Source organism: Carex rostrata, chromosome 11, assembly GCF_964058835.1.
Source record: "Carex rostrata chromosome 11, lpCarRost1.2, whole genome shotgun sequence".
NCBI classification, from domain to species: domain Eukaryota; kingdom Viridiplantae; phylum Streptophyta; class Magnoliopsida; order Poales; family Cyperaceae; genus Carex; species Carex rostrata.
Genome location: NC_135928.1, coordinates 2,313,661 through 2,336,768, shown reverse-complemented (window position 1 = coordinate 2,336,768; position 23,108 = coordinate 2,313,661). Strand labels below are relative to the sequence as shown.

The following is a 23,108-nucleotide window of genomic DNA, read 5'->3' as shown; positions in this document are numbered from 1 at the left end:
TTTTAAAAGGACAATCGATCCAACGTGTTTCCGATATCTTTTCTCTTTCGTCTAATTAAATGAACAACACGTGTATCACGATATTAACCATCTCTATTACATTGTAAAACCACATATTTCTATGACCTTAATCTACAAATAGATAATGGGCGCGTATTCTTTAGTTGAGAAAAATGATCAAACATCATTAATTAACTATATATATCTTCACGAGTTTATTATCTGAAATTGAGTAATTTCAAATTTTTCAATCTCATGTTCTGCCAACTCATAGTAAACAAGAGAATATATAAAATAATTAACTTTTCTTATTTGAATGAAAAGCTAATAATGTAATTTTATTATTGCAGTAGTAAATTTTGAAATAAAGTACTTGGAAATATGCTTATTAACTGAGAGACATAGTCTGTATATCGCTAATATTTCTGCATTCTGCCGTATTATCCACTTTAACAAAAAAAAAAGAAAGAAAGATGCTGCAATTGTTTTTTATAGTGTGTATCTAGAATTTTGCTTATAGCAAATTGTTTCTCCTCGTACAAATTCTATCCTCCAATTCCTTACAATTATACTGCAAATTTCTCTCACCAAATCATGTATCATTCAAACGAGTCGTCTTCGATTTTAATTGTTATAATTATATTGCACAATTATAAAATTGGTACAAACCGCCGTTTATTTTATTTTTATGATGTTTTTTATTTAAAATAATAAAAAGAGGAGTACAAGCATTTAGATATCAAATTTATTTAAAATAATGTTTGGTGCTAAGGGAAGAATTTAGATACCAAATTTACTTAAAATAATGTTCGGTGCTAAGGACCCAAGTATGTGTTTATTGGTGACCGCCGCTTATAGCAGCCTGGTAAGACACTCTACTCTTTCAAGGGAGAAGTGGGTTCGATCACTACCAAAGACAGGAAATAGTGTGTGTGTGTGGAGCCTACGGGCAGACAATTCTAAAAAAAAAGAGAGTATGTGTTTATTCTACTTGAAAAGTCAAGATTTATATTCTTTTTTACTTGTGTGAAAAATATCAAAATAAGTTGAGGGAGAGAAATGTGTTTCACATGATTTATCATGCATGTGTTATTTAATTTTTAATTTAAATATCTTTTGAGTTATATAAATAACACTATATATGATTTGCAAATAAACTTCTCTTGAACTTCCAGTTGAAATTTGATAACAAGATGTCTCCAAATATCATAATTCATAATTGTATAAATATTTCAATCTTATAATAAAATATTAGAGAAAATCAAAATTTAACAAATTATATCAGGCAGCTTTTACAAAATTTGGTCTTCGGAACAGAAACTGGAGGATGAGTCTAGAGAATGAAGGGGCACATAGGTGGATTGTTAAAAAGAATGGAGATAGAAGGGGTCAGGAAATAATTCTTCTAACAATGTTTATATGTTGGAGGGAGAGGTGCTCAAGAATTTTTACGGACAAGAGCAAAAGAATAGAGGAATTAATCTTGGAAGTGCAGGATCAATGGAGATACCTGCACAATTAGAAGAGTTTTATATTTTATCAAGTTCTTTTCAGTTTTAGTTTTTTGTAAAAAAAAAAAAAGAAAAGAAAGGAAGAGATCAATTCAACAAGGTTGAATTAACTTTTTTAAAATGTAATATGGGTTTCCTTTAGAAACCACTTATCAATGAAACAAATAAGGACTTAATCCTTATTTTTTCTCAAAAAAATTTAACAAATTAGTATCGATTTGTTAAACAATTTCTTAATTTTCAATTTATATTTTATTTTATAATCTTTTAATTATGATAGAAACCTAATTAAATTTGAATAAAATATTTAAAAGAAATTATTAAGGGCTATTTGAAATAATAACTTGTATTATTGCATTTTTATTTATTTTGCCATAATACTATTTTAAGAGTTGAATGCTCAATGCAAAGTTTTTCCTTATATCAAATTTATCCTCGTATAATAAAAAAAATATTTAGTTAGTACTATGAAGTTTGTGAAAATTACTTTCAAGTATGTTATTATTTTCGGAGCTATGTCAAGGAATCCAATTAGCTCACCTATCTTGGTCTCATGTTATAGCAGTGTGACGAGTGAGAAACTTGTGTGAGGATGAATTTGTTCGGACACCATCGCTGATGAACTTATTTCTTGAGATGCATGTTTTGTATTTATTTATTTAGGTGCATGTTTAGAACTTATTTATTTGGATACATATTGTGAATTATTTAAAATTTGTGAACTTATTTATTTTGCAATGTTGTGGATTATTTTATTTGGAGTTCGTGAACTTTATTTATATGCTTGAGTTTTGTTATTATGAAATAAGTTCAAATACCGTTTTCAGAACTTGATGAAATAAATATAAATTGACAACATAAAATCTAAATAATCACTGAATTGATGAAATAAAGTCTACAAAATAAACACTCAATTCATCTACAAAATAGGTCGCCAATGAGACGGTTTTATAGCAGACCGTCCCACTGAGAAGCGGTCATGTATCAAGAGCATACCGGTTTTTTTTGGTCCAACCGGCCGGTTTGGTCCGGTTTTGATAACACTGGGCGATTAGGTTAGTTTTCAAATTTTTTTGAAAACGGAGAGCATATTTGTTATTTATTTTGTGAGGGTATGTAAAAAAAAGTTCAAATCTTATTCAATTCAAACTCAAACTAGAATAAGTTCGATTCGGTTTGATTCGTTGCCACCCCTACCTTGGATCGTGAACAAATGTAGCGGGCCCATTAAATTGTTAACTGGAGACGCTTAAGCGGGATCTTTGTTTAATTATCTATATAAGCCTTAGTTTGTTGTAATTAATTTCCATGCGAATATAAAAAGGTAAAATTATGGATGGAGCAATCAATTAATTTCAAGTAAACTGGAACGATTCAAATAATCGTTTTATAAAGTATCTTTTTTAAGTGTGAAAATTATGTTCTTTATCGAATATGTAGTATTTTCATATATAACACTTTGCATACTTTGCATGAGACTCTATCAAGCTATCTGCTTATTTTTGTATACTGCATTGTATGATTAATTTATTATAGATCCATTATTGGAGTCAATCCTTTGTCTTAATGTAATTTTCAAAAATCATTTTTTAATTTATGTTTTATTTTTAAGTGCAAAACACTTTTTTTTTTGGGGAAAAACTGAGTCTCCACGAATCATTCTATTCGTATACACAAGCCCACCAATTCCAATTCCACAGAAGAACTCGTCGATTCTAATTCCGATTCGATTTTCTTCAGAGGCATGATTTAAGGATGTTCCTGTATTATAAACAAAATGCAAAGCAACACAACAAATGAGAAGTAGAAATAGTAATGAACTCCAAGCTTGTGCACAACTTCTATTGTTTCCTTTTCCTTTTTTAAAAAACCCTTCAAACAAATACACTTGATTAAACAAACAACAGTAGGTGTTCCATTCCACACAGCAATCTCCAGTAGTTTACTAACAACTATCTACCTATGCTGCTTACAAAAAACTGCTTCACTAGTTCAAAACTGTTGATTACACATATATTAACATAGTTAAGATCCTAACCATAAAAAAAACTTAGTTAAGATCTTAAGAGCTAACAAGCACTTGTGCTTCATTCAGAGAAGGATTAATTCACCTGAGAAGCCAAGCATATAATCTATTTGATTTCTCCACCAGCGCAAGAATTGACAGTGCTTTATACAAGACGTATATATATACCCCCCACATCAAACAAGGGCTGCACAAACTTCCACTATTATTATTTGCGAGGAAAAAAAATGACACCCTTCTAAGGCTGTGTACAAGATGCATTCATTAATCCCAGAAAGGTTGGCTAAGTATGCGGTACGATTGTGCCAACAAAGCCGATGCCTACTGTGAAGAAAGCCAATGCTTGAAGGAAGAGATAAATGAAGTAATGGTTATTCCCAAATGCCAGATCATAGCATCCACAGAAGAAGAGGTATGCTCCAGTTCCCAGCTCCAATAGGTGCAGCCTAGTAATATTTGGTACCAATTAGATCACATAAATTTTATTCATTACAAGAAAATAAAATAAAAATTACAATTACACTTTTATAATTATGCATTAAACATGTCAAAGAAAAGAAAGGAGAGAATTGGAAGTATGCATACCTCTCCCCAATACGGAGGCGAGGTTTCTTGGTAGCTTTGGCAACTGTTTTAGTTTTGAGAGCCTCTCCAAGCTTTTCAGTGACAACCCATTCATTCACTCTTCCTGCTTCTAGCAAGCCTATAAAAGTAGCTTTTGTTCTATGCAACGACATTACATTCTCAAAAAGGATCCAAAATACCAGCAAGTGAAGTGACCTATGTACAAAGACAGCACGATGTTAGTACTATTATAGATTAAAGACTGTTGTTGTTACTGGATCTTTCGATAAATCAATGTGGATTGAATAAGTTTAATTATACCTTGGAGTACCAACGGCATTGAGGAGGGTGATCATGGAAGGAATATAAACAGCACCCCATTTTGGTATTTGTACCTCAGGAACCAGAACAGTTGTAGGAATTACCACACAGTAAAATACAAATGTTACAATATGTGCCACTATCTTCCTCACGAAAAAGAAACTGTAGATGACATGAATCTTTTTCCAGAGATTTACTTTCTGCGTGTTAGAATTCAAACGATCATGTTACTAAAGCAATTAAAAAAAGGTATTAATAAACAATCATGTCATGTTGTGTTGCTTAAATAATGGAGCAAAGGACTGACCTTGTTTCTGGCAATCTCCTTAAACATTTTCCTGAACAAATTGGCAGGTCCACAAGACCACCTGTGTTGTTGATATCTGTATGCTTTGAGTGTGCTTGGCAACTCATTCTTAACCTGAAAGGGCGCACAATTAATTAAGTAGATATGAACTTTTTATAAATTATTAAGAGCATGTAACACACAATCATCTAATTTGTATTTTGTATCAGTTAATATGTGGAAATACGGGATGGACTCTCATATCTGTGCAAATCAAATGAAATGAAATCATTACTGATATAAATATATTAACTCTAATGAGTAGGATTGGTACCTTGATATCACCGAGGAAAACAAATTTCCAGCCCTTGAGGCTAGCACGAACAGCCAAATCCATATCTTCGACAGTAGTTCTGTCCTTCCAACCTCCTGCTTCATTCAGAGCTGATATCCGCCACACTCCTGCTGTCCCTATATACATGCAAAACACATGCATTGTTGTTCAATGTAACATAGAACGTAACTATTACATTCATAACTAATAGGTGTCCCGAGAGATGAGATTGATTAATTAATTATTACGTACATACCGTTGAATCCAAAAAAGGCATGAGTGGAAGATCCGACTTCCTGTTCTACTGTGAAATGGTAGTCCAGAGACATCTCTTGCATCCTTGTCATTAAGCATTCATCTGCATTCACTGTATCCAATTGATTCACAATTAGATTTTATATTTTGGAATACCAAAGCTTAATTAATCTGAGTTTCAAGTGTTATTTTCCCCAACTAAAAAAAAAGTGTTATTTTCCCCTTTGTTTACAAGATTTTTTTTTTTGGTATTTTCCTCCTCAATATTACAGTGCTGTGAAATTGCAGAAATGGTGAAGGATTACTCCGGAAAGGCACATTTTTATGGCAACTTGCGCATAATTTAAGCTCCTAATTAAGGCACTAAATCAATACTATAATAAACACATCAAGTTGTTGGTGTACTAAACACGTACGTACTTCCCATCGGACCCATCATTTAAAGTTAAGGAGACCAATTATCATGTCACATCCATTTGCATGAATTGTTCCTGGATTTGTTTTTATCTACCAAAATATTATATGTAATCATGTGTCTGGCGCACGTCCTTTTCGCTTATATTTGCATATTGAGATTTTGTATGTTGAACTAGTTCAATTATAGGTAATAGGTGTTGATCAGATTAATTAAAAAGAATACACTAAATACTTGTTATTTAGGAATGTACAACATATACCATACCCCAAACAAAACAAGTATTGTTACAACATATATATGTCATGTTGAAAAAAAAAATCCCAAACAGGCAAATTTCACTCCAACTGTCCCTTTTAACATATATACCATACCCCAAATAACCAAATTTCACTCCAACTGTCCATATTACCTATATTTAATTTAGGGAAATATAAATTCAAAGATAGGTTGGTAGGGGGATGGATCTTGGATATGCCATCTACCCAATAAAGAGCTAGACTTCCCTTCTAGGTCATCATTAAATTTTTTGTTTGACAAAGGGGAGTTTCATTAATAACAGTGATATTAGCGTAATTACTAAGTTGGTACTAATTAATGTTACATTAAGGGTCAAGCTTGCATGAATTACATTTATGGATCGAGGATGCACTTGATTTTAAGTGGCAATCCTTATATGATGGGTCCAACATGAAAAGATAATCATAATAAGAAGTAATAAAAATAAACAGAGAAAAACAGATGGAACAAGAGAGATGCATACCAAACTTCCAGCGGGCTTGGACGAGGCCAATTTCGGGGTTATGTACCAGGAATGGGATGGTACACCACAAGAAGTCGGGTTCAGGTTGAAAATCCGCATCGAAAATCACAACATAATCGCAGTCCTTGACATATCCATGCTTCATCCCCTCTTTCAGAGCCCCTGCTTTGTACCCATTTCTGTTGTCACGTATCTCGTACTTTATATTGATCCCCTTGCTCGCCCACCGGTCACATTCGAACTGTACCAGGTCCTGCATTGTGCAATTCACACTCAATTTTTAACTTGTCATAACTTCCTGCTGCTCCTGCATATAACTTGTCATAACTTTCCTATAGAATCTATGATTTTTATGCCACGGGTAAGATTACTATCTCGAGATATGGCAAGGAAAGGAAGAAGGACAAAACTCAAGATTAATCATCAGCAAGCACCGTTGGCTCTACCGTGCCAATACCAGCAAATGTGGGGGCCAAAACAATATTAACCCGAATTCACTCCCCTAGGCAAGAAATTAACTTGATCGCTTGGCCCCAAAATAATTTGACAATGCTCTGATAATTAAAAGTTACCATAATGACTGGGTCAGTTGAGTCGTCGAGTACTTGGATGATGATGCGATCGGACGGCCAGGACAGGCCACATGCTGCTCCTATTGACAACTGGTACACCTGCACATGTGTACTATTGCTCAAAATTATGAAAGCAACATGTAAAATTGAAGACAAACACAATGAGGCATTGCTCAGATGTTTGCTAGCAGCTATATCTTATCATATTAATTATGTGGGATTACCTCTCTTTCATTGTACATGGGGATCTGAATCAAAACCATGGGATACACTGAATTGCCGAGCTCCAGATCATCACGAATGGGCTCGAAGCGGTACCGCTTGCGGGGACCCCTGCCGAAGAGCTTGACGAATACAATGACAATGGCCATGTACACTTTCTCGGCCAGCAGCATTACTGACATGACGAGGCATAGAAAAACGGATAGTCGAAGAAGCGGCACTATGACCGGCGCTTTCATTTGCTGCCATATCACCCCTATTTGCTCTGTTACGTCGTCACTCGTACCTTGAAATGTCTCTGGTAGAAGTGTTGTTGTTGAAAACCGGTCCATTATAAATTTGTTAATGCTCTGTCTCTCTTCTATCTCTAAATGAAAATAAATAAAGAAAATTGGGGAGAAGAAGTGTCGGTGGGAAGTAGAAGAGGCAGAGAGGTCCACTATTTTAAAAGCTACTAAGTGGCAACTTCAACACCAACGAAGCATAAAATTTGTAAGGTTTGGTAAATGCAAAAATTAAATAAAAGTGCCGAGACTATCCATAGCAGCATAAAGTCCACATGGGTGCAGAGTAGCTTAAGTAGGGGTGTAAACGGATACGGATGATCTGCTCCGTATATACGAATTCGGATTAAATAGATATAAATAATTGCAGATATGGATAATTTCAAGAGAAGATTAATATCCGCATTCGTATCCGCAATTATCCGAATTCGATATTACTTCCAACCAGTTTTGATTTTATTGTTCCAGATAGAAGTTGTTATACATTATCTCATATTCATTTTAGTCTTGGTATGGTATAAATGATAATACGATCTGGTTTTCAATTTAATATCTTTTAACTGAAGATGGTATTACAATAACGCAATTTCTTTTCATTTTTACTTCTATTTTTTCATTCTTTCCATCCAAGACTTTAGCCCATGAATATAGTGTGCTTTTAGTCTTTGTTAAATTGATTCTAGTCATTGTTTCAAGACAACAACAAGTCACTCTTTTGTATCTTAAAGTACATAACTTAATTATCCAACAATTATTCATTTTGTTTCCGTATTTGAATCCGTATCCGTAGATTATCCGCTCCATATCCGTATCTGTTTAAGACAGATATGATTCATTTACAATCCATATCCGCTCATTAAAAGACAGATACGGATATAATATTAGCAGTATCTGCTCTGAATCCGCTCCGTTTACACCCCAGAGAATTGTCTATCGTATATATATTTATGTAATTTGGTTATTAATTTATTATGATGGATGCTACGCCTACTACTATTCTAACAGTAAGCTGAAAGGCTGGATCGTTGTTGCTGCAACTCCCATCCAAACCTTAGCACGTGATTTTGTTCCTGTCTTTGCTGGAGTACCCTCTAAACCTTTTCATCCAATAAATTAAGTGAAAAAGCATTTGCTTAATTAATCTTCCTAGCAAAAATGTCTTCAGGACCAAACTACAACTCTTAGCATGCATTAATTCAATGAAATTACAGTCAATTTCCAATAATATATTTACTGTGGTTGCATGTTGCATTCCTAATTAGCAAATAGCAAACCTGGTTGAGTTTGAATATTCTGAAGTGTTGACTTGACCAGTAACAAAATAACATGCTATTTTTCCATGATGGTACGTATTCTTGTCTTTCTTTCTTTGCCGATCGATGAAGACAACATGTGAAACTCAGATAGAGTCTTGACAGGAAATCTAGAATAATATTCCGTAAAATACATCTAGATGCCTAATATTTTGTCCTTTTAAGTTTTGGGAGTTCTGACAGGGAATATAAAATTACCAATCATGATATTTTTGTCATTTATTGTAGGAACTCTAATCAGGAATCCCAAGAACCAAATAATGGATCTTTCATAAGCACCAAAAAAAGTCGGAATGATTATATATTCTTCATGAGTAAAATTTATTCCAAATTGTATTGGTAAGAATTAAGAAACTCGTAATTTTTGTAACGTGATGTAATTTGTTAAAACGAGGGGTCATTACAAAAATCCGCATGACCAGCAAAACTGGTGAGTCAAATTGAAATCCTACTAAAATCAAATTGAGTTTAAACTTTTGACAAAAATTCATTAAACTCCATAGTTCTGAAAATTCTAAATAACTCTTAACTACAATGGGAAAAATCAATGAATTAACAAAATTAATTAAGAATGGGCATGAAGGAGGTGATCATTTAGTCCAATTTCATCTAAAGAAATGATATTTTAAAAACTTAATTAAGAATAAAAAAATTGTTAACTTAGATTATAAAAAGTACTGATATGTATTATGTATCATTCAACTTATATCCGTTTTGGTTGAATTGAAAATAACACTGGGACCAGTTCCTTATGTCACTGAGACTTGTCATGAAGCATGCATCTCATCCATTAATTTTCTTGGTTACCAAAATACATGTATTATGTTTCCTCTTAAGGTTTCATATAAACATATATAAATATAATGAATCCATAACTAAGAGTATGATTGAAGTAATTCCAGTTGAACTGAGCTGTAGATTGTAAATAGGAAAAATAATGATAATGTAAAGCGCAAACTAGCATGCAAAGCATAGGTCATACAATGCCTAGGTAAGAGCCTCTTTTGAGTTTCTTGTCGGTGAGGGAGATTTGTTTAGTGGGCCCCACATACACGGGCAGTGGGCACCACACTACTACTAACACGTGGATCTACCGAGAAGTTCGCACCGGCTTCCACGCTGCGCTTCGTGTAAAAATTGACTGTTGTCGTCGATTTCCTTGTCAAATGGACCAATAAATCATCTACTGTGCTGGTCCATGAACGGAGGAGTATAGAACGCGTTCATGTAAAAATTGACTGTATAAAAGACAGTGCAGAGCAACCGACACGCGGAGTTAAAAAAAGAAGGGGGAATTTCATGTATACCCCTCAAAAACTTCAAAATTACGTATTTCCCCCTCTAAACTTCATAATATCATATTTACCCTTCTAAACTTCAAAAACTCACAAATTTACCCATTTTATTATCTTTTCTATTAAATCTCATTTATAATTTATAAAATGTCAATTATGCCCTTCCCCATCTCCTTCCCTTCTCTTCTCCTTCAACTCTCAACTTCATGTGTGGATGCACATATCGGCATGAAACACATGGTATAAACACATGGTACATACCAGGTACACCACGTAGCCGAGCAACTGTGCCATCTGTGATGTTGAATTTTAGTCAGATTTTGTACCAGTAATTGATTTTACAATGTATAGGGGTTTGTATGAAAATTTTATTCTTTTGGATTAAAATTATCAAGTCTAAATGACATTTAGCTATCAAGCATTAGGCTTCGGTTCTTACCATATCTGACATACTTCATTAATCATACTGGTTCTTTTGAGGAGATTTCGAGCTTGAGACTTGCATATAAAACTTCTCTTCTAAAACAAGGTTTTTCTAAAACGAGGTTTTGTGCTGACTAAATTCTCCTCTTTCTCCTATGAAATTTATTTCTTCTTGGAAGACTTTAACTTGTTAATTACTCCTCTTTAGCAATAAACCAGTCATGCCTTGAGAATAACAAACTGGAAATTTAAACTAACTAAAAGTGTATAATTTTATTCTTATTTATAACGGCAAATGCAAATTTGGGCATAAAATTGTTTACCAGTAGTGTTTGTTTGACCTCCAAAAATAATGTTTAATGTGTTAACGAGGAGAGTTCCATCAAGAGATATGATTAATTTTAATCTACAGGTTTCATTATAAGAAATTAAACAAAAAACCAGCAACAAAAGGGGTTGTACCAGCAAAAGAGGGGCTGCACCATCATCAGATCCGAAACCAGAAAAAAAGATCAGTAACAACCATTCTCATCAGTCCATCAACTACGAATAAAAAAAACCCATAAAAATGATATACCAGTAAACTTATAACCAAGAATTTCAGCATACTGCAAGAAAGCCGAAAACCTTAATACAGCAACTCAAAATTCATTGGATCAAGTAGTGTCTCCCAGCATTTTGCATCGTTCAACTCCCATATATCATCTAATACAAGCAAAAAACCGAGTTACTTTCTTTAATTTTTCTTCAAACATCTCCTGAAGCCTACTTAAAGAATGAATTCTAACAAGTTTGTCTCTGCTAACGTGCTCCAACATGTCTATCTCTCCTATTTATAAGTTTGTCTTAGTTTAGAAAAAATATTTGGTTTGGATTTCTGTAATGGGCATCAAGCTAGATCGTTGAGCATCATGGGAGTTTTATAAATTTCTAAGTTCTAACAAAGATGAGAGCTGAAGGGAAGAGTAGGGGAAGGGTATAATTGACTTTTTATAAATTTAAAATGATTTTTAATAGAAAAGGTAATAAAATGGATAAATTTGTGAGTTTTTAAAGTTTAGAAGGGTAAATATGATATTATGAAATTTAGAGGGGGAAATACGTAATTTTGAAGTTTTTGAGGGGTATACATGAAATTCCCCCAAAAAAGAATATAGCGGCTGTGCAGTGTCAAATTTCGAATACTCGAAAAAAAAAATAGTTCAAGTTAAAGTTCGAATACTCGAGGTACTTTTCAGGATTTGCTAACGGAAAATTAGCTCCCCCTTTATTTAATGCTTTCAATATATTCAATATATTCGCAATATTTTAACTTGTTTTTATTTTACACCATTTTTATTATTTTTAAAAAATAAACTGGCCTTTATGCGGCCATTTTTATTAATATTCTTAAAAAAATAGAAAATTTTAAAAATGCCCCTCTCTCTAATTTTTTTTCATACATGCCCTGACCGCCTGGGCCTGGGGCGGCCCAAAACAGCTAGTGAGGCGCCCTAGGGCCCAGCGGCCCATACCTTAAGTGAGGCGCCACCCCCTGGGGCGCCCCACTAGTCCTGTGATTTAAACGCATTTTCTGCCTCTGTCACTTCCCGATCTCAGACCTTCTCTGGAGGCGATAACTGGGGAAAATAGGTATGTTTTTTTAATTATAATAATTAGTAATTATAATTATAATAATTAGTAATTATAATTATAATAATTAGTAATTACTGTTCCAAATTTACTGTTGCACTTACTGTAGCGTACTGTACATTACTGTTGACATTTACTGTAGCGTACTGTACATTTACTGTTGACCTGTACTGTATCGTACTGTACATTATTGTTGGTATTTACTGCAGCGTACTGTACAATTACTGTAGCAATTGCTGTACACCTACTGTAGAAAAATTGTAATTTTTTTTAATTTTGTTTATTTATTTTTCAATTAGTCATTTATTAATGTACCCATTATTATGTCATGTAATACTTGTAAATTTTTTTTTTAAAATGTAGTTTGTTAAAGAAGAGATGTTAGTTGCACTGTATGTCGGCGGCAAGCTAGAAAGGGATGAAGATGACGTGCATTACACGAAAGAAGTCGCATTTGGCTTCGAGATTAATGAAAATACCACATTTGAGGAACTGAAGCAGCTAATATACGAAAAGACATCTGTAAACCCCAACAGGTATGAAATAGAGTTGGCTACACGGATTGACAACTCACGTGGGGGGGGGGGGGGTAGACCTTACTTTGTTAAGTTTCCAATAACAGATGCCAATTTGTGGAGAGTTGTGTATACTCAATTTGTAGCTTGTGGGGTCCCGGTAATGGACATATATTCGAAGAGGGTTCCCCGCACGAGGGCTGGACCTTCAAGTTCGGCTGGGGCTGGACCTTCAGGTTATGACAACCAGGGGTACCATCAGCACTCCCCTTATGACCACCAGGAGTACCACCAGCAATCCCCTTATGACAACCAGGGGTACCACCAGGAGTATCACAGCCCCGGTAATGACAACCAGGGGTACCACAACTCCCCAGAAAATACTGAAGAGTTACCACTACCACCCAGACAGACACCCATAATCCCTAGATTTCCAACTATGCCAGAGTCAGGACCGGTACCCGTTAATCGAAATGATGTTGATGTTGATGCTATTGATGCCGTACCAGAAAGAGAAATGGAAACGGGGGATGAATACCAAGGGGTTTGGGAAGATGATGACTTATCAGATGGTGATGCAAATGTAGCAGGGTTGTCCAGGGCAGAAAAATTCTCGATTAGAGGTCGGGGGAATAAGCATCCGGTTGCCACATTCAACGACACCACAGCTTTCGAAGAGGCAGACATTAGTTTCTTTGGTCCTCGTGTTGTATACAACAAAGAACTTGCCGCAGGGCAAGTTTATACCAGCGTAGACGAGCTTGTAAAGAAAATATATGAGACTCATGTTCACGGCAACTGGGAATGTATAATACACAAAAGGGACCGAACAAGGTTAGTTGTGCTTTGTTCAACTCACCCGCACTGCGAGTTCCGCCTTTTTGCAACCCCTGCGGGTTCAGGGGAAGCATGGATGATTAAGAAGTGCGAACCACCTCATACATGCAAGTCTGCGTCCACAAGGACAGACCATTCAAATCTGACAGCATCACTAATTGCCGATGCAATTGAGGAGGACATTAAGTTGGATCCATCGATGAGCATCAAGGCGGTGGCTATGACCGTCAGACACAAATACAAATATGTAATCCCAAAATACAACAGGCTGTGGAGAGGTCGTGAACTTGCGATTTGCAGGATATTTGGTAGTTGGAAGGACTCATATGGCTATCTGGCACCATTGCTCCAGGCCATGGCAAGTACAAATGTCGGCACCGTATATGAGCGATGGCATGGCCCTTTTTTTGATAAAGACGGTGTACTAATAGAGGGAGCTAAACAATTCAAGGGCATAGCATGGGCTTTTGGTCCTTGTATCCAGGCTGTGCCATACATCAGACCTGTTATCAGCATTGATGCATGCTTCATGTCTGGCCGTTACGAGGGGAGACTACTCATAGCATGCGCATATGATGCTGAGAACCAGCTGTTGCCTTTGGCGTTTGCAATTGTTCGTAAAGAGGACGGCGAGAACTGGGGATTCTTTATGCAGTTTTTAAGAAGACGGGTGATTGGGGAAGGGAAGTTTTTCTGTGTGATATCAGACCAGCACAAAGGAATAAAATATGTTTTTGATCGTGAAGATTACGGTTGGTCAACACGTACTGGCCAGTGTGTGCACAGGTTGTGTATGCAACACGTTGCGGAGAACCTTTCCAAGGCAACCGGAGGCGACACGTGGGTTACTGATACATTTAGATGGAATTGCAGAAAGAAAAAGCCGAGAAGGGTGGTAGAGATGACTAGCAGTTTTGCAAGGGTACATGCATTTCAATTGTTTACATATATTATTGTACTTTAAGAAAACAATTTTTTTTTACTACAATTGTTTACTTACATTATTCTATTTCCTTATTTTCTATGTAGTACATGCCAAAGGCAAATCTCTACTTAATGAAGGTGGGGAAAAATAATCCCCGAGATGTCAACGAAGATCCAGCATACGAGAAAATATATCAATCCCGGGATGGAGGTTGGCGTTGGGGAATTATGACCACCAACGGATCCGAGTCGCTGAATGCAGTATTCAAGCAGAGCCGGATGTTGCCTGTGGCTGCAGTTGTAGAGGACACATTCTACAAGTTAAATGCCTGGTTTCAGGAACGGCGTGCTAAGGCCGCAGAATTAATAAGGATGAACCAGTCATTTTCAACAAGGGTGGAGGAGAAACTAAGACGACACAGAGACAAAGGTGCAACCATGACCGTGATCCCGATGGGTAACGATGGAACAGAATTCGAAGTGCAAAATCCAAATGAGTACGTTCCTACCACCCGTAAACCAGACGGCACTATGGCGTTTGTCAAGAGGGCTTGCAAGTACGTGGTTAAATTCGGAGATGCCAGGGCGGTAACCTGTACATGCCAAGGACCCCAGCTAAGTCACATACCCTGCAGTCACGTGATGGCGGTATGCCGAGTGAGGAACTACTGTGAGGATCACTATGTTGCTGACATGTACCGTACCGATTACCTTGCTTCCACTTGGGGTGGATCTTTCCATTCTTATCCTGATCAGCATGAGTGGCCTACATATGTCGGAGATAGAATATTACCTTCAGAAGGATGGATAAGAAAGGGAAGGAGGAGACACAAGCGTATTGTAATGACCATGGACGAGATGGGTGGTAGGCGACCGTCGGGAAATCGGGCTCGCCGTTCTGTTTCCGACAGGCGCAGGGCAGGTACGTAGAATTGTACAAAATTTATTTATGCTTTAATTATATTACTAACTGAATTGCATTGTTACATTTAGATGCAATAAACGAACACAACGAAAGAGAAAATGCCAGAGTTGTCGCTGAAGCAACCGGTAGAACACAACCCCCTCCTCCTGTAAGCCAATCATCTAGTAGCCAAGCCTCTACAAGTAATGCCGCACCTGCCACTGGTACCAGAAGAACTAGTCGTTTGTTAGGTTTATTCAGACGTGGTGGCAGATAAACTTGTTATTTTGCTTATGCGAATTGATTTATTTGGTATATGTGTATGTGTATGTGTATGTGTATGTGTATGTGTATGTGTGTATGTATGTATATGTATGTGTATGTGTATGTGTATGTGTATGTGTATGTGTATGTGTATGTGTATGTGTGAGTTTTTTTGTATGTGTATGTGTATATATGTATGTGTATATGTGTATGTGTATGTGTATGTGCATGTGTGTATGTGTATGTGTGTATATTATACATATAGTTCACCAAAGAAATAAAAATAAAAATTAAAGTTATAAAAATTTACGACATCACTTCGTAAATATATCAAATATTATATTTTTTGGCATACACATACACATATACATAATATTTTATTTTTTGACATACACATATACATAAACCCAACACTTTTTTCAACAAAATTATTCAAATCAAAATACTAAGATTTCTCAAAAAAAAAAAAAAAAAAACCAAATTACTAATGGGGCGCCCCAGGGGGTGGCGCCTCACTTGGGGTATGGGCCGCCGGGCCCTGGGGCGCCTCACTTGGTGTTTTGGGCCGCCCCTGGTCCAGGCGGTCAGGACATATTTAAAAAAAAATGAGGAACAGGGTTATTTTTAAAATTTTCTTTTTTTTCAGGGATATTAATAAAAATGGCCGGCCTTTATGCCCTTTATTTTAAACAGAGATCCAGTGCCTTTAACTTTCTTTCTTCCAATCTCACTCCCTAAATCGCAATGCCAGTTAGAAACAGGATGTCATCTCTTCTTTACACATGTAGATACACAGCTACTGTTTGGAGAGAAATATCAAGAAATAAAGGCAGGATAATGAGAATAGGTGACTCGATTGAACAGACAAGGGACATGTCCTGGGAAGAGGTCAGACAATGCGGAACAATGAAAGAAAAGACTGGGCTACTCTTTTTATGTGTCATTTGAAATATGTGGAAGCAAAGAAATGAGAAGGTGTTTAGAGCAAAAGTGCAGACTCCTTTCAGACTGGTCCAGCAAACACTACAAGAGGTTAATCTATGGATGACATACTGTCAGTGTCAGGGATCAACGAGCAGAGAAGGAATATGTTAATTAACAGAAGGGTTAACAGAGTTGTAATTGAATATAAGTTATGTGCATGTATATGTTGAGATGTAACTTTTGGTAGCCACTACCAATCTTTTCAAAAAAAAAAAAAAAAAAATGAATTAGTATAAAATTTCAAATATGAGGGCCTGGAATTCTCTAGCTAGCTAATCAGGTCAAGGTGGAATTTCTAAGCTTCTCTATTTTGTCCAAGCTATCGTCGTTTTAGAATGTTGTAATTCATATATCTTGCTTGTCTTGATTCCGATGCTACTGAGTCGTAAGTCAACAACATATCCAGCTGCAGGGGCGGATCTACTGTAGCACAGGGGGGGTCAGCTGCCCCCCGCTGGATTTTCAAAAATAGTGCTAAAAATCTGCTTTTCGGACCTCTGTCCCTCCCTGGAATTCAAATTGCCCCCTGTAGCCCATTTTGGAATTCTAATAGACAGAACGGAGCCCATATAAACTCTGAGCGAAACAAATTAGCGGAGCTCAAATAGGCGCTGATCCCAAATAGCGAAAATTAGTTGAACCAAAATGTTTTTATTTTTTATTTATTTTTAATTCAAAGGCAGAGGCTGCCAAGTTGAACCAAAATGTTGATTTTAAATTCCTTATAAATGTTGAATTGTTGATTTTTTTCAAGTAATTTAGGATTTTTATTATATTGATTGGTATTTTTTTTGTTATGTTGAATTGTACCCGATAAGCTATTGGGTTTGAACCCGATAAGCTATTTGCATCCGATTATTGCCCCGCCCTGACAAAAATTCTGCATCCGCCCCTGTCCAGCTGACTATATATATGTACCAGAGAGACCCCTTAGAGGGTTCGAATTATCACCTTGACACGGGGAAATGATGAATTCAGACAAGGGAATTACAAGAAGTGTATATTGAACGGGACAAACAGAAACATTGCGAGATTACAAATATGGGCGTGTGAGAATATTTAGAGAAGAGTACAAGCTACCAACGTACTCGGTGATGGAGATTGTCAGAGAGTTCACGCGTTGGTTTACATAAGGCACACAACAAACACTCAATTGCGGCGTTCTTCAACTTTTATTACACCACATAAGATTTATAATTCCTATTATTTAGTTTCTATAAGTTATAATTTGGCCATTTACATTAAGCAATTTACTTTCTGTCAAAAAAATGTAAAAAAAATGGTCACTACTTGTGCCCTAATCAATAGAAATTGGAAGCTAGACTTCCACTTTTTCTTGTCAAAATTTATAAGAGAAAATTGAATAGAAAAAATTGGTAGTTTTAGATTCGCAAAATTAATCATAAATCATCAGAAAAATAGACGAGAATGATTGAAGAAAAAAATGGATGAAATAAATGTTTTATTTGCTGACTTAGAGATAAATTAAGAAAAAAAAATTATGAGTTGAACTAGGAATTCGCACCCTCTAAGATATCTCAAACTTTGCGTGACTTTATGGAAAATCCTAACCGTTTAAATATGTTCTGCACGAATCTCAAAGCGCACATGATACTGACCCCTACATCCCCCGAATAGGCACCGGACACGTCGGTCACGCAAAAGTTGAGATATCTCAGAGGATACGCACTCTTGAAGTAGTTGGAAAGACAATAGAGACAAAATGTTTTCTCTAATATTAAATGTATTGGGTCTTCGTGATATAACTAACGACCGACAATATTTCTAACTAGATTTTGCTTGAGGTTCTGAGGCCTACAAAATTAAATAGTAGGGTTACGAACCACCAAAATCCTATTGAGCAGACAAACTAGCATGCTCCTTCTGCCTTATATTGTCCTTCAATTCATTATAAGCAACTGTGTTCAATTTGTCCATATATGAAATGCTTAAAGATATACAATGCACATTTCTCGAAACATAACATTTAACAAGATATTTTGAATGAAAAAGATAAAAGAGACAAAAAAGAAAAGGAGTACTGGTTTATAGCATTTTTATATAAGTTAAATCCGCTTATTAGGGAAGGGCATTAGGGTGGAGTCCGTATTCTTTAGGTACCGTATTCGGTCAATTGGTTAATGAATTGAGATTAATTCTCTTGTCTTTATAATTCGGTATCTATTTAGACACAAAGAGTATATTTTTGAGATTTATATCACAATTTAAAGAATAGTTTGAATTTAATAATTGAACGTGTAAAGGGGAGAAAAAAAAACCCTAGCCGTCTCTGCTATTTTCTTTCTTCCATCTTGCGCCCTTCAGCTCCGTCCATCTCCTCCCATCTCTCTGCCAGCAAGCCTCCTCAGTTCCGTCCTCGCCTCCCACTCCCTCTAAGGAGGAGCGGGGATCCGTACCGACAACCCTCTTCTCTTTTTCTTTGCCTTCTCCCTTTCCTCCTCCGGCCTCTTCCACTCTCGTCCACCCTGCTTTCTCTTCAAAAAATCCTAGCTACCAGCAAGCGCTACTCGTTCTTGCCCCCTATCCCAGCACCTATCAGTCGGGAGAAGAGAAAGTTGACGATAATAGCCCTAGTTTTTATCTCTATTGTTTATTGGCACCTTCTCTTCCTTCACCATTGTTAGGAGAACTAAGGATAGTTGGCGGCAATAGCCCTAGTCGTCAGCTCTCCTCTCTCTTTGCACTCCCACCACCACGACACCCTGCCTTCTTCGCACGCAACCTAAATAGAAAAAAAATGTCTCCTTTCCTTTGGTCGCTAGCCAACCAATACTGAAGGTTATCGGTGTCTACCACTAAAGGATATGGTTTGTTTCTTTTGTTGTATTAGTTGTTTGTGTTGTTAGATGTTGATGTTTAGATGTGTATGTTTTTTAGATGTTGATATTTTTTAAATGTTGATGTAGTTTGGATGAAGTTTTGGATGTAGAACGATATATGGATGTATTTTACGTTTTAATTAATAAAAATTATACTTGACAGCCACTGTCAATGTTTCAAAAAAATAATTGAACGTGTAAAGTATAAGATGTTGTGATTCAAATTTGGGAGGGGATCGCTAAGAACTTCAATTATTAATTAAAGCAATGTGATTATAATCAGATGAGGGTTCCAATACCTGATGTTTTTCATATCTCATATTTGATATCTTTGTTTTCAAAGTCCAAACTATCAATCTAAACCACTCAATATGATATCCATACTAAAATATGTTTGGAGATGAAATTTTATATATAATTTTTAAAACTTGTTTACTATTTTTTTAAGATAGGCACAAAATCACTATTTTTAGATTGTTCAAAAACATAGATTGTTCAAAAAACAATGATTTTCTACCCTTCTTAAAAATAGTAAAAAAATTATAAAATTGCATCCCAAACATATTTTAATATAGATATTATGTTGAGTGGTTTGGATTTTGAAAATGAAGATATGAAATACGAGGTGTGATGAGGTATTGAAGATATGAGGTATTGGATTAACCCTCCTCTTATATAAGGACATATTTAAGGGGTTAAGCCCCTATGTTTTTGAGAAATTTATAAATTTCATGCTTAAGTTCTACTTTTTCTAATAAAATGTTATAGTTTGATATTAAGTATTTATTTAATTAGAAATATAAATATATTTAGTTGAATATTACTTTTTATTTATTAATTTAGTCCAATAACTATAATTTTTTTGTTCTGTTTCGTTTTTAATTTAACATGTGTATCACTTAGTTTATTTCCCACAACGCACGTATTATGAATTTCAATTCCCTTGTGTAGATTGAAAATACTGTGAATACTCTGGACTAAAATTACATTTGTAAGAAAGTTCATCCATTGCTATTGATGCAACATCTGTCTTTTAGGGATGTCAATGACACCCTTTTATCTGTTTATTTGATCCGTATTATATCTGAAAATACAAGTAAGAATATTTTTTTTTTCGTTAGCTTATCGGGTACGGGTAAGGATAATTTTATTATCTTACTCGTTATTGTATAAGATAATTTAAAAAAAAATAATGTATATATAGACATATTTTGTATAAAGATGATACATAATACAATAAAGTTTTGTATTTTATTAAATTTTTATAATACAAATTAGTTGTATTAATTATTATTTTTTTCTAGTTTTGAAAAATATTTTATCGGAAGCACAAATCAAGATGTCAATGACACTTTTTTTATCCATTTGCCTAACCCATACCGTATTCGAAAAGATGGGTAAAAATAAAGATTTTTTTCTGTTATCATTATGGATACGTGTATGAAAATGCCTTCACCCAACCCGTACCATATCCGTTGACACCCCTACTGTCATTGCAATTTTTGACTTCTTATTTAAATTTTGTCCTCCCTAAAAAAAAAAAAAACAGTTTAATTGTTTCAGATTGGGGGCGTATATAGTAATGATTATTGTACTCAATTGGCCTCAATTTTTTTTTAAAAAAAATTATATATAAGGTGCTATATTTTTTATTAAATATTAAAAATGTACTTATTTGCATTCTAAAAATACACGTATCTGACATCCACTATTCCATGCAAAATTTCTAAGAGTGATATCCATATCTTTTTAATAAACAGAAATCAATAACTTTGAATATATGTTGACTCTTGTGATCAAGTTCTTGCTTCATTCCCGATTCTGGGAACATTGCAACAAGAAATAGAATTAACATCTTCTGCATTTTGAGTAAGAAGCCTCTCAATTTGTACCTTTGGAGGAATTAATGCTCTCTTTACTAACACCATGCAGACAGGTTGTAGGTTGCATGTCTCAGTTAACAGGTTGTGAAAGCCTGATTAGCTGGGCAACCATCATTTTCCTACGGATCGGTAATTAATTATATTAATGAATAATATAATTGAATATAAATCAAAGGGGCCGGGGTAGGTCAGGGTTAATTACTGCTCCAGTGGAAGTGGGAATGTGGGATCCATCACACACTTTATGTTTCCTCTTTGCTACTTAATTACGTACATCATGCACACTGCTTTGATTCTCTTTAATCTTTAGTTAGGAAATGAGATGATCATGCATCCAATTCTTGTAGAATTATTTTAGAGCTAGCTCGGTACTGGTAGGAGTTGTTTTTTTCTCCTTCTCTCCGCTTTTATATGGAATAGAAAATGCATAAATTCTAAACTTAATATTTGTAACAGTGTGATCATAATATTTGGAGTATGTGTACTATTATATAATGTCTTACGGATCAATTAATTTGGGCCGAAACTAATATTTAATTTATGAAATTAAATATGCATGGATTAAATTATATTGAGCTGCACGATATATGGATCAAAAGTTTCTGCACTTTCTCTTAAAAGGTTCAACCGGATTGGTGCGACCGATCTGGTGCAAGTGGTTTATATACATCCAGTAGTACTTCATTTTTTAGTTGATTGAAAATCCGAATAGGTATATTCTGAAAACTGAGAGAGTCAAAAAGAGGAGGTTGTCTATTTAGTGTTAGCACATGCACCGATTTATAGATGTTTGTCAACTTGTTCATGCGGATACTCATAACTACGGGACTACTACTGTTGCGTACATTTGATACGTTGGTGGAAAAAGCAAGATTACGGTTAAAGTTGCGAAAAACTTTCGCTGCGCTTCTAGTAGTAATCTGTCTTGAATTTACTTCTACGCATGAATCATGAATCATGGTTTGGATAGAAACTGAATTGTAACTTCATATGATCTACCTGAAAAAAAATATTAAAAGAGATATATACAGTTTGTAAACAATACTTTAGTTTTTTTTTTTTTTCTGCACTCTTTCATTTCACTTGACCGAATAATTTTCGAACAGTGCCAATATACACGACTACACGTACATCTAGTAAGATACTAAATTAATAATTAATTCTTCAATCTATAAACTTTATAGTTTAAGTCAGCTTTGAAGAGCGGTTGTCCCTTTGTTCTGACCATTATCTAGTGGAGAACAAATAAACAAATAAAGTACCAAAGAAGAAAAGAGATTATAATTGTCAGTTTAATTTGCAGTGAGGTAGAATTACAAGAGACCATTTATTATTCATTAATCGTCACTTACCTCAGCAGATATGATTATGGTTAGAAAACTGTCAAAATTATTTTACAAACTGGCACATATGTTCTAACATTTTTTACTTTGCTTTACAGATGAATAAGGATCAGCAGATTGGCTTTCTAGTCATATTCAGTGTTATTTGCTGGACTTAATGGAAAAACAAATATGAATTCAACTACTATAAAGTCGTCAAGATCAATTATTTTACTAATTAATTCTCTATTTGAATACTGGTCAGGTTATATGAAGAAGAAGGATAAGGATGCTACTGATAAGTGGTTGGAGATACCACTGCGGGTCTGATATACACTTGGTACAATTGAAAAACTACTGTTTTTGTACCGATTAAGTGTTTGAATCTACAACTTACCCAGCCCCAATGTAGAAGGCTT

The 23,108-nt window shown here is 35.1% G+C and overlaps 2 protein-coding genes across 2 annotated transcripts; one reads left to right on the top strand and one right to left on the bottom strand.

The window, feature by feature from the left end:
* Window positions 1-3,455: 3,455 nt before the first annotated feature.
* LOC144562428 (glucomannan 4-beta-mannosyltransferase 9-like) lies at window positions 3,456-7,758 on the bottom strand. Its single transcript, XM_078311649.1, has 9 exons — window positions 7,272-7,758; window positions 7,048-7,146; window positions 6,476-6,728; window positions 5,299-5,409; window positions 5,043-5,179; window positions 4,730-4,843; window positions 4,423-4,622; window positions 4,123-4,317; window positions 3,456-3,983 (listed from the first exon to the last, which is right to left on the bottom strand). The coding sequence occupies exons 1-9, from the start codon at window positions 7,599-7,601 to the stop codon at window positions 3,821-3,823; spliced, it is 1,602 nt and encodes a 533-aa protein (XP_078167775.1). The 5' UTR covers window positions 7,602-7,758; the 3' UTR covers window positions 3,456-3,820.
* Window positions 7,759-13,362: 5,604 nt separating this feature from the next.
* On the top strand, window positions 13,363-19,441 carry LOC144561919 (uncharacterized). Its single transcript, XM_078311025.1, has 4 exons — window positions 13,363-14,490; window positions 14,598-15,414; window positions 15,486-15,642; window positions 18,970-19,441. Exons 1-4 carry the CDS (start codon window positions 13,645-13,647, stop codon window positions 19,439-19,441), a joined length of 2,292 nt encoding a protein of 763 aa, XP_078167151.1. The 5' UTR covers window positions 13,363-13,644.
* Window positions 19,442-23,108: the final 3,667 nt, after the last annotated feature.